The following is a 13,194-nucleotide window of genomic DNA, read 5'->3' as shown; positions in this document are numbered from 1 at the left end:
AGGTTTTAATTATTCCCAAACCTAGCATTCCAAGCCAGGAAATTCAGATTTAAGATTACACATAAAGGCAATCCAAGTATGTTAAGGTACTCAAGCAACCTTAAGTGAAACCATGAAGAGAAAAAAAATATGAAAAAACTGTATTTAAAAATCAGTTTAATTTAATCTGGGAACATAGATACTGAAATGTTTTGATCATAATCATATAGTTATTGTATGGTGTCACTACAGAGTTACGGTTTTTAGGGTTTATTTCTCAGAAATATCTACTACAAGCTACTTTCAGAGGCAGGATAGTGTACTACATGGACTTCTGATCTAGTACAGCAATTCCTATTCTTAAAATGAATATAATATTAGTTACCTCTCTGACAGGCAGTGTTCTCAGACAATTTGTTTTTGTTTGCTAAGCAAGTTGAGAGCTGTTGGTAAAAGTATTACGCATAAGAACAAGGAAATTATTATTATTATTATTATGTTTGTGATTTAGGTATTCAGCTACGCAAAGTCGAAGAGCAGCGTGAACAAGAAGCTAAACATGAGCGCATTGAGAATGATGTTGCCACTATATTGTCTCGCCGCATTGCTGTGGAATACAGTGATTCAGAAGATGATTCAGAGTTTGATGAAGTGGATTGGTTGGAGTAAAATAGATGCATTGATATACACTGAATGCTAATGTCCATTGTGGTGATTGTTCTTTGAAAACATTTGATGGTCATTTCTAGTGTTTTTTGTATTTTTTTTCTTTACACTACACATCATTAATCCATGTTTTTCTACTTTTCAGTTTACAAGAAAATTACTAGCACATCTTTGAAACGAAATGTTTTACAGTGGCTTTTCTTTTTCTGAAAGAACATATTTTGTTCCAATAGACCACTAAGTATTAAGCATGGGCAGCTGTTGGTAGAGTAGCAGTTTCAATTTTTTGGCATATCTTAACTGTGCACTTTGTGAATTTTAAGTTAATGAAGGTAACTGAGATTGAAATTCCGAGGGCAGCTGTATGTACTAATGAGCCTTATTCCATTTTTGATAAATGTTTTTAAAGCCTAGCTATCAAGATATACATCTGTACACTAAGAAGGTACATAAAGTTAGCAGCACTGAACACAATGAAAGGAAAAAAGGATCTTTGGGGGCTTTTATTGTTGTTTTTTAAATAATTATGGCCTTATTTGAATGTTTAGAGGTTTCCCCCTCCCTCCCAGGTACATATCGTGTGGTACTATTTTGCCTGCATACAAAAGTTCAAATTTTTTCTGTGTGAAATCTTCTGACTTAAACATGCTGTGTAACTTATGTAACTGTTAAAAATAACAGTTTGGTTTAATAAATGGTAAATGTTCTTAGCTGTTGCTTTTTTAATAACATCACCCTTTTTCTGGCATTACTTAGGATCTGAAGGGTAAGATTTTCAAAAGTGCCTAAATCACGTAGTCTTTTTTTTATAATTATACTTAAACTTCTAGTAACTTAGGTACTTTTGAAAATTTAACTCATGGTATGTATGGGGGGGGGCAATAATCAGAATGAATATGTTCCTGTGAAACAACACTGAAAGAACTAGATGATATTGCAAAATCATGTCTCATGCTGTCTAATTTATGCTGCATGTCAGCCACATCCATATACACAAAAAGCCAATGCAATTTTGGACTGAATTCAGAGTTCAAGTAAGTGCAACCATGTATTCCACTTAGGTGTGTGCGCACCCAGTGCACTGGAGCCAGAGAATTTTGCCTCATAATACCCATAGAGGGGCAGCTCTCGCAGCTTATGGCCATAGCCCCTGGCTATATGAGGCGGTGCTTCCCCGACCCCCTTCAGTGGCTGGAGTCAGCTCTGTATGGTTTGTAACCTTGCACCTCTCTATTTCTTAGTGACTTTTTCTATATATATAGTTAATTAGTACCCTTAGTATAGTGTTAGCTTTTGTTTAAGTATTTCCCTGGTGATGCCCTCACCATTGTGTGGGGGAGCATTCCCCACACCCAATGCTTGCTGTGCTTAGGCAAAGCCGACTTCAGGGAGCAGTGTTCAATTTGCAAATCATTCATGAAATGGTCTCAAGTTGCAAGAGATCTTTGTCTAAAGCAGCACCTGCTTCAGCACCCAGGCCTCTACTGGAGTGGAGGTCACCCTCAGGTTCTGAGAGCGCTGCCACTTCGCATCCTCCAACTGGTACCTCTCTGAAGAGAGTGAAGTTGCTGCCTGTCGAGCGTGTCAAGGAAAAGGTCACATAAGACTGATCGTGACCATTTCAGGTCACATGGGGACTTGTCTGGTTCCTCCAGAAAGATCACAGACTGGCATGGTGTGAATGCCAGTGCACGGGAGTAGGTCCTCTCAAACACTACCACGCAGGGAAGTCAGACTCCATACCATTGGCTCCGTTCTGGGCCTGGGGCATCCATTGAGTCTAGTACTGATATGGCCAATACTGGCACCAGCTGCTTTTGTTCTGGTGGCATATCAGGCAGCAATGGACCTCTTCTGCCTTTCTGTTCCAATCTTTCCCTTGGTCCAGGGCTGCATTTTTTATAGCCCCATTGGCCCCACAGGTTCAGGGGCTTGCCCAGCCATCAGCACCAAATCCCAATGATTCCCTTCCACAGACAATGGAAGCGGGGCTGAGCTGGGCCAAAGTTACCTCCTCAGCACCGGGAACCTCTTCAGCACCCCTACTATTGATGCTGTCATTGTTAATGTGGTGGCACTCACTGCCCCCCACTTTGGGGGTTCAACACTACTTCCACCACTGGAAACAAAGGCATACTCAGTGCTTGCGGTACCATTTCCACCACTGATGCCAGTTCCTTCTTCATTTTGGCCTCCGAACGAGTCAGACCAGTTGCTCGCACCCTCAGGACTGGCTCCATCTTTATCTTCTGAAACCCAGGACTCCTCGACATCCAGTTTGGGATCGTCCTCCTGTTCACCATTGCCTGACCCATATTGGGGGCTGCTCCTAGAGCACAAGGGGTACCAGAATTGACACTTGTCATGGAACACCCCTCTGTTGCAGAGGTCCCACTCCTCAAGTTGTTCTAAGCCCACCGAGCAGGCCTGTGGCAGTGACCGTTGATTTGCCGCAGGCCCAGGCACTGTGATCCTTCCCCTCATGGAGCCTCCAGTGTCATCCCATCGAGGTCCATCAGTCCTGGAAAAGGACGCAGTTCTGGAACAGTTAACTTCTTCGTCCCCGGACAATTCTGCAGTACCTGGTTCTTCCTCTTCTTCAGTACCAGAGGCTTTCAAGGCATACCAGGACCTTTGTGGCATGTGGCTGCTTCCCTGGGTATTGAAGTGGAGTTTCTGCAGGAGAATATCCACAAGTTGCTGGATATCCTGCAGCCATTTGTCCCAGGAGAGTGGCCTTCCCTATTAATCATGCTCTCCTAGAGCCTGCTAAGGTTCTCTGAAGCATGCTAGCTTCGGTACCACCTACTGTGAAGCACAAGGAGAAATGCCACTTTGTGTCAGTGCAGGGATCTGAGGGTTACTCACATCCAGCCCCAAACTCCCTGGTCGTAACTGTAGTCAAAAACAGAGCCCCGTAGGGCAGAGTTAAGTCTACTCCCAAGGATAAGGACTCTAAATGGATGGACTTGAAGAGTTGGAAGATTTACACCTCCTCTTCCCTTCCTAACAGATGAGCATTGCTGTCCAAATACAACTTCATGAACTGGACAGCTGTCTAAGTTTGTCGACCAGCTGCCCAAAGCCTCGAGGGTGGAATTTCGGGCATTTATTATCAAAGGCTGCTTGGTAGCTAAGAATTTGTTGCAGTCCATGCTGGATATTGTGGATTTTTCGGCCAGAGTCATGGCCTTTGCAGGGACCACAAAAGGGGCGTCCTGGCTGCAGAATTCAGGCATTGCTCCCAATATACAACAGGCCATACAGGATTTGCCCTTTAACAGCCTATTCCCTTTTTCAGACAAGGTGGATGAGACTTTGCACTGCTTCAAGGACTGTAGGGCTATCTTACGGTCCTTGGAGGTGCATATGTTGACAGGGCAGAGGTGCCACTACAGTGGTCAACAGCAACAACAGTATCATCCGCAGTGCACATTTTGGGCAGCTTCTCTCTCCCACAAGACAGTGGGACTACCTCAGAAAGAGGCATAAGTCCCAGAGGAGGAGACATTTGGGTCTGGGTTTTGGACAGTTTACACGCCTTCCCCAGCACTCTTCAAGTACCTAGTTTGAGTCCTTGGTCCAAAGCAGTGTTCCAGTCATCACTCCCTTCTCCCCAACCCCTTCATTTGGGGACAGGCTGACTCACTTTTACAATGTTTGGGGCTCAATCGCTGCCGACAGTTGGGTCCTAAGCATTGTCAAATAGGGCTATGCCATCCAGTTCCCGTCCATTCCTCTCCACTTCCTCTTCAGTGGCTGCTCTCACAAAATACTGCTTGCTCCTTGAGCAAGTCCACTTTCTACTGGCTTTGGAAGTGGTGGAGGAGGTTCCACTGGAACAGTGGGGTCAGGGCTTCTATTCACAGTACATTCTGGTGCCCAAATCCAAGGAAGGGGTAAGACCCATTTTCAACCTCCATGGCCGAACAAATATATCAGATATATAAATTTCCACATGGTCACTCTATTGACTGTCTTCCCCACGTTGTCTCAGAACAACTGGTTTGCTCCTCAGGACTTTCAGGATGCCTACTTTCATGTGGCAGTTTTGCCAAGCCACAGAAAATTCTTTCAGTTTGTCATAGCAGAGTGCCACTTTCAGTATGTGGTGTTTCCCTTCGGTCTTTCTTCTGCCCCTGGGTTTTTACCAAATGCATGGTCATGGTGACAGCATACCTCAGAAAGGAAGGAATCCACATCTTCTCATACCTGGATGACTGGCTACTGAGGGGCAGGTGAAGTTCTTTCTCATATTGACATTACACTGAACTTGCTTGACAAGCTGGATTTGATCTTAAACACCAGAAAATCAACTTTGGTTCCCACCTCAAAAAAATCAAGTTCATTAGGGTGCTAATCGACTAAGAGTTCAAGAGCATGTTTGCCGACCAACCGTTTTCAGACGATTTCCCACCTCTTTGCCTCAGTCTTCCACAATAGCGCAGATATACCTGAGGCTCTTTAGCCACATCCACTTGCACGCAGGTGGTCCAGTTTGCAAGTGGTCCACTTTACCTCTTCAAATGTGGGTCGGGACAGTTTACTGTCTGACTTAACTCCTTGGACAGATTGGTCTGTCTCCCTCCACTGATCCTGCAGTGCTGGATGCTTCCAGAGAATGTTTGTCTGGGCATTCCCTTTGTCTGGCGCTTACCAGCCAGATCTGTTGTCACCAATGCCTCCCTCCCTGGGGAGAACATCTGGAGTCACTGAAACTTGAAAGTTCAAGTTCTATAGTCAGAGCAGGAGTCCTCACTGAATATCAATGCGCTGAAGCTTTGGGCCATCTATAATTCATGTCATGCTTTTCTGGACCATATGAGGGGCTCAGTGGTTCACATACTTATCTATAATGCCACCTCAATGTATTACATGACCATGTAAGGGGGAGCTCTGCCAAGAGGCAGTCAGGTTGTGGCAATTCTGCACTAAGGAGAGTATCACTCCGATAGCTGACCACTTGCCCGGGATCCAGAATCATCTTGCAGACCATCTCAGCAGGATTTTTTCCCCTGAACCTCGAGTGTCCTCCAGGTCACCTTTGTGGCATGGGGCATTCCGATGATTGACCTGTTTGACACGAGGGACAACAGGAAATGGTATCTGTTCCACTCTTGAGGGGGCCTCAATCCAGCTCCCTGTCTGATGCTTTCAATCTCATTGCGCAGTCAACTCTCTCATATGCTCTTCTGCTGGCCAAGGCAGTACTGGTTCTCTGACCTCCTCGCACTGTCAGTTCAGCCTCCCATACCCCTTCCTCTCCATTCCAATGTCACACACAATCACGGCTGCTTCACGGCTAAATGAGGAGGAAGAGTGGTGTTCAGTGGCAGTTCAATAGGTCCTACTCAACAATAAAAAGCCCTCTACTAGAATGGCCTATTTGGCAAAATAGAAGTGGTTTTCGGTGTGTTCATTGACCTGCAGAATTCAACCGATGGCTTCTGTTCAGGGCAGCTTGGGGTGCCTGCTGCACCTTAAGTCGTCAGGACTTGCACTTAGTTCATTGAGAGTCATCTGGCAGCAACATCAGCATTTCATCCCCCCCAGTCAGGGAAGGTCAGTTTTCTCCAGTACCACGGTAACAAGATTCTTAAAAGGGCTACTTTGTCTCCATCCTCCTGTCCAAGAGCTGGTTCCTCTGTGGAACCTTAACATGGTCCTAGTAGCTTTAATGGGACCTCCATCAGAGCCTTGTCCCTTTCCACTTTTGTTGCAAAAAACTGTGTTCCTGGTAGTAACACCCACTAGGGGAGTCTGAGTTGCAGAGCCTCCTCATACACCAGTCTCTAAGGACGAAGTGACTTTATGAAACCACTGTGGACAAAAATTTTAGGTGTGGTTCTAGTTTCATTTGACCCAGGTAGTATATTTTACCTGTGTTCTTTCCTAAGTCACATTAATCTCTGGAGGAGCAGCATCTCCATACATTAGACGTCAGGCGATGTCTGGCCTTCTGTCTGGACAGGACTAAACCATTTTGTGCTTCACCTCGCCTCTTTCTGTCATATGCCGATTGGGTGAAGGAGCAAGTGGTCTCTTCACAGATGATCTCTAGATGGATAATGTCCTGTATCAAGACTGCATATGAAATAACTTTGTCTATGCCTCCTCAGCAGAGGCAAGCTCATTCTACGAAAGCACAAGCAACATCAATAGCGTTCCTCAGTGACATCTCAATAATGGACATTTGCAGGGCTGCTACCTGGTCGTCCAAACATACATTTTCAACCAATATGCCATTACTGCCTCTTTCAGGGCAGATGCAAGTTTTGATAGGGTCGTCCAATGCATGGCTGCATCTACTCAAAGAAGAAGAAATGGTTACTTACTGGAAGTGTAGTTCTTTGAGATGTGATGCAGACATGCACTGGATGACCCACCCTCTGTCCCCTTTGCATCAGAGTGTAGTCTCTGGGCATTCAGTGTGAAGGAACTGAAGGGAGTTGGGGCAGCCCTGCCTCAGATGACCAAGGGAGGGACTATGGCCCCGAGGTGCTCTTGCCGCCCCTTTACAGGTATTACAAGATAAAATTCTCTAGCCCCAGTGTGCAGGGCATGCACACACCTAAGTGGAATACACGCCTGCATCACATCTTGAAGAATGACAGTAAGTAACTGTTTCTTATGTTACGGAACAAGGAGGTGTAGTCCCTCTTTTATGTGGAAGTGAATTCATATCTGGAATATGGTGTTCTTTTCTAACTATATACCCTTATAGTATAGCTTAACCATTGTCAGAGAAAAGGGATGGAAAAGGTATTGGCAAGCTCCATGGTATGAATATTGGACACAATTTTAACTTCCATTAATATATCTTGTTGACATGCCGCTATGTGAAGAAGGCTCAGTGATCACAGAGCACGCTGTGTCACCCCACAGCTAGATGGCAGGGATAGTTTACAATGCTGAAAGGACTTCTGAATTCCTCAGGACCAGACTGTAGTACTCATGGTTGCATCCACCCCACAGTTAGGAACCAGGGTCCAGGAATCTAAACTTCATGCTAATATCCTGGAAAGGAGGGCAGTCCTGGATGCACATCCTGTACTGTGGAATCCTATAACGTGGGTCTGATTCAAATGGAGAATCAGACATCCTGTATTCTACATGAAGAAGATATGCATTGTTGTCTGTGACAGAACTGGGTTGCCATTTATATGGCATGGAAGGAGAGCATACATGTAGACAGACAACAAAAAGGATAATAAGTTCTGACCAGTGCCTGCTGAATCAAGTGGTGGTGGTGACTAGGACATTTCTTTTCCACAACTCTCAATACCAAAGTTCTCTATAGAATAGCCCACTAACTTCAGAGAAATCATTTAAAAAAATTAGGGAGCCAGTGTCAGTAAATCTGGGGTACTCAGTGCTGGAAAAGGTTCTGTATTGCCAACTGGTCCTATGTGATTAAACCATGAGACTGACGTCCACTCATTATTATTTTGTAAAATAACAAAAGCTACATACACTTGTCTTGCAAAGCTCACATACAGGAATAATTCAGAGGCTGCTTTCAGATGCTAGCATGAAGCTGACAGCATGTGCCTTGAATGGCAGGCTCCCTGAGGAATAAGAAATGCAATCAGACATGATCCCCATAAACATATCTTAATTTGTCTCCCTGTTTCCATTTGGCTTCAGTTACCTTTCCTGAGAGAAGTACAAAAGAAAATTACCTGAGCTGCATTTCACAGATCACATTTATCAGTAAACTCTGACGAAAACTATTTGTAAAACTGCTACAGACAAACCTAAAGGGAGGGAAATGGGAGCAGTGTTATGAAAACCAGTAGCACCAGCTGCCATGGGCGTATGGGCCATGGTTAGGCCTCAAATAAAGAGCCCCAACTCCTGAAGTCAATATTTCAGGTCTGAATTTGGACCCGACCATCTCGGTAAAAAAAAACCCAAAAATTAGGCCTAACACTGAAGAAATCAATAGGGGTACAATAACTGGATACAATAACTGTTCTGTCTATAATTATAGAGTGAGGAAGATAGCTGAGCCTTAACAGTTTGCTTAGTGAGAGTCTGAAACTGCTCTCTTAAGGACAAGATTAATGTGTATCAACTGTCCTGGATATATGGGAGGAAACTGAGCTTTAAAAGATGTGGAGAAGACAAATCCTGATTTCCCTGATGTGGGTATCTCAATAGTAAGGCTGGCCCCTGCCAGGACTTTACCAGAGCAAAGATGATAGATGAGATAGATAAGACTTGAGAGAGTAGACAGTCTTTACTGACCTGTGTCCATTATCTACCTGTCCTGACAATAACATTACATACTTCCAAACTGGTGGCCAAGGCAGTTTAAGTATTAATATAACTTGACATCTTCACACCAAGTAATGATCCTTGACTGAGTAAAGTCAAGAGTTAAATTCAGCTAAAGATTTCAGAGACAATGCACCTGGCTTTCTGCCATAGATACAGCTCTTTGCCATAGCAACAAGCCTGCAGAAAGCTACAATCCTAATTTCTCAATAATTATTAGAGGTGATTATTGAATTTAAATCTTTGAGTTTGTCAAGGTTCCTCCCCCACTCTGAACTCTAGGGTACAGATGTGGGGACCTGCATGAAAAACCTCCTAAGCTTATCTTTACCAGCTTAGGTCAAAACTTCCCCAAGGTACAAAAATATTCCACTGTTTGTCCTTGGATTGGCCGCTACCACCACCAAACTAATACTGGTTACTGGGGAAGAGCTGTTTGGACACGTCTTTCCCCCCAAAATACTTCCCAAAACCTTGCACCCCACTTCCTGGACAAGCTTTGGTAGAAAGCCTCACCAATTTGCCTAGGACCCTTGGATCTTAAGAACAATGAACAATCCTCCCAACACTTGCACCCCCCCCTTTTCTGGGAAATGTTGGATAAAAAGCCTCACCAATTTGCACAGGTGACCACAGACCCAAACCCTTGGATCTGAGAACAATGAAAAAGCATTCAGTTTTCTTACAAGAAGACTTGTAATAAAAATAGTAGTAAATAGAAATAAAGAAATCCCCCCTGTAAAATCAGGATGGTAGATACCTTACAGGGTAATTAGATTCAAAAACATAGAGAACCCCTCTAGGCAAAACCTTAAGTTACAAAAAAGCTACACAGACAGAAATAGTTATTCTATTCAGCACAGTTGTTTTCTCAGCCATTTAAAGAAATCATAATCTAACACGTACCTAGCTAGATTACTTACTAAAAGTTCTAAGACTCCATTCCTGGTCTATCCCTGACAAAGGCAGACTATAGACAGACACACAGACCCTTTGTTTCTCTCCCTCCTCCCAGCGTTTGAAAGTATCTTGTCTCCTCACTGGTCATTTTGGTCAGGTGCCAGCGAGGTTACCTTTAGCTTCTTAACCCTTTGCAGGTGAGAGGAGCTTTCCCCTGGCCAGGAGGGATTTCCCCTTTCCTTTATATTTATGACAGAGTTCATATATCCACTCACACATAAGTACTTGTAATCTGACTGATTTGTCTTTGGGAGCCTCTCATTCATTGGAGGGCTGATCAGCTGTTTATGTTACTGATGAGATGTATAATAGATTAATTTGCATTGTAATGTATTAAGATGTTCCTGGATTCTGTTTACATCAGTACAATTACAATAGTTTGTTAAACTCAAAGACCCAGGAATTCTGCCATGGAAAATAACATGGCAATATATTGTTTTGATAGTGCATGAAAGCAGCCTTTGTTAAACTTCAGGGACCCACCACCTTTGTAAACAGATTGTTAAAATGACTCTTTCTCCCCTATTAGAGAGACAAAAAAAGGAGTGAAAACACACAATGAAATAGACAGAAAAAGTAAATGGTAATAGGTCAGAAACACACTGGAGGGAAAGAGAGATCAAAAAAAAGTGGAAAGGGATTTGTTTAATTAACAAGTCAGAGTGAAACCACCACAATGGACAGAGCATCAAACAAGAGGCAGCTGTAAAGAGGCCAGCAAAGAAATCAAAAAGGATGGGGGGAAGGGAAAAAAGAAAGGCGGAGGATGGAAGACATCAGCAATGGTTTTAATGGTAGTGTTACATTGGGCATTACACAAGTAGCTAACATTTAAAGAAATTAATCCCAACTACGTGGAAATTGGTGAGACATAGGAGAGAGCTACACAATTAAAAACAATGGTAGCCAGGAGCAAAACGCAGAGGAAAGTAGCGAGGCTTAGGACCGCAGCTCCACAACTGGCCAAAGGTGCCTAATTGACAGGCTAGAAGGAGGTACCTCCCTCCAATCGGCATTCTCAGCCACAAGCCCTCTACCAGAGTTCACACCTAAACCAGGTCAACTCTTCCTCATGAAACACCAGAGGGACAGAGGACCAACCCTTATAGCCAATAGCCCAGTGGATAGGGTACACCAACCAAACCACACCACATCAACACAGCCGATAGCCTATTGGGATATTCACTTGGGATGTGGAAGACACAGGCTCAAGTCCCTGCTCCAAATCCAGTATAGCAGGGATTCAAATCTGGGCCTCCCATATCCCAGGTGAGTGCCCTAACCACTGGGCTATTGGATATAATGGTGCACACACACGCCTGTCCATCTATTTTGAGAATCCCACCAGGTCTTAGGTGTGCACAAGGGCACCAAGCCGCTCAGAGGTGTCAGGGCAGCAGTGCTTATGCCCACGGGCAGAAATGTAGGTACCTACAGAGTTAGGTGGCAGCTGAGCAGTGTTTTTGAGAATGTCATTGACATCTAATTGCCCCGTAGGTGCCTAAGTCCCTTTGTGAATTGAGCTGTTTAATGGATTGTGTCTGATCTACAATCCATTATACAGCTTTGAAAGAAAGAGACTCCACTGACTTTAATGGGGGGTTGTTCTTTATAGCTGTACTGTACAGATTTGTTTACTGTATGTGCTCACTGATTTGGCTGAAGAATAATTGCATTCCTATACTACCAGCAGTGCTTTGAAAGGAAAATGATTACTAGACTTCAATGAAAAATTGCAGCTACCCTATTCCTTCGAGATTATCTATTAATTGTTTTTTCCTTCATTAATCTCTGTCCAGCTGCTCCAACTAGCTTCCTGTTGGCAAAACTATTTAAAACAACCGGGCATGGGGCTGTGCAAATATTGTACACCTCCTGAAGATTTTATACATTTGCATAGTCTCAAACTATTTTTTCTATAAAATTCTGTAAAGATACCTAAAACACTCAAGGTTTCAATGCATTAGTCCCTACATGACTTCCACCGCATTGATCTCGCAAGTATTCTAAGCATTAGAAACTTGAATAAGAGTTAGACTACACTATAAAAGGTATAGCTACACTGCATGCTTCTTTCAGCAGCATATAGAGTACACACTCACACAGCCCCCTTAGCATGGGTATAAACAGCAGCGTAGCCTATGAGCGACAGCTTCGGTGAGTAGAGATGCGCACGTTGGCTGCATACATACGCTACACAGATCTCGATTCACCCAAACGGTGCCTCCCGCTCTACACTGCTGTGCTTAGCAGTGTGGTGTTCCACTGCCTCCCTTCTGCTGCAACCTTTCCCATCTGCAAGAAAAGACTCCACCCACTCCTCACCCCTGGAGCTCTTCTGCACCACAGGGAAAGACTCCGCCAGCTCCCTGAGCCTTCCCTCACCACAGGAAAAGACTCCAGCAGTGGAGAAAGGCCCTGGCAGTGGGGAGGAAAAGACTGAGGCAGCTCCCTGCTGTGGAGCCTTTCCTTGCCATGGGGAAAGGCTCTGGAAGGGAGGAGGCAACAGGGAAAGGCTTTTCCCCACTGTCTCCATCCTGTCACACGTAGCCTTTCACTGCTACATGTAGCTACACACCACACTGTAGATATAGCTTGCTTTTCACTGCAGCATGCAGCTATGCCGACCCTACATGCGTCTGCCAGTGGTGTGTAGTGTAGACAGAGCCAAGTTTTGGCAACATAGCTCTGTCAGCTAGAAGGTAGAGGAGAGAAAGAAACAAAAACCTACACCTGTAGCCCTCTGAGCATATCTCAGGTTTCAGCTATGAACTGGGAATTCTGAAAATGCACAAGCTTTTATAATGTGAAGTGAAACATAGGCACAGATAAGTATTGTTAAATAGCCATTGACAAGCTGTCCCTCTTTTAACAATGAAGGGGAAGCTGTTCAAAGTCCCATTTCAACCTTGTGCTGACATTACAGCTGTGAAACAGGACAGCTCTTGTGGCTTTCACAGAAGAGACTTCAACTTATCTATTGCAAGGCAACTTGGTCTAGTGGATAGAGTTCTGGCTTGGGAATCAGGAGACCGAAATTCTTTTCCTGATTCTGACACTGACCTGTGTGACCTTAGACTCAGAGTTGAAGGCATGAAGGGACCATCATGAGTCTGACCTCCTGAACATGGCAGGCCACAGAATCTCCCCCACCCACTCCTATAATAGACCCATAATCTCTGGCTGAGTTACTGAAATTTAAAGACTTCAAGTTACAGAGAATCCACCATTTACTCTAGTTCAAACCAGCAAGTGACCCATACCTCACAGTTCAGAGAAAGGCAAAAATTCCTCAGGGTCTCTGCCAGT

General features: G+C 44.2%; 1 protein-coding gene across 1 annotated transcript in view; it reads left to right on the top strand.

Annotated features, from left to right (window-relative positions):
- Positions 1-1,352, top strand: part of WASF1 (WASP family member 1) — a 173,379-nt gene extending 172,027 nt beyond the window's left edge. The window contains 1 exon segment of the mRNA XM_073337020.2: positions 491-1,352. Within this exon segment, the coding sequence (XP_073193121.1) occupies positions 491-648 (158 nt within the window). The 3' untranslated portion in view covers positions 649-1,352.
- Positions 1,353-13,194: the final 11,842 nt, after the last annotated feature.

This window comes from Lepidochelys kempii, chromosome 3 (assembly GCF_965140285.1).
Source record: "Lepidochelys kempii isolate rLepKem1 chromosome 3, rLepKem1.hap1, whole genome shotgun sequence".
In the NCBI taxonomy this organism is placed as follows: domain Eukaryota; kingdom Metazoa; phylum Chordata; order Testudines; family Cheloniidae; genus Lepidochelys; species Lepidochelys kempii.
Note: the sequence above shows the minus strand (reverse complement) of the source record. Positions and strands in the feature narration are given on the sequence as shown.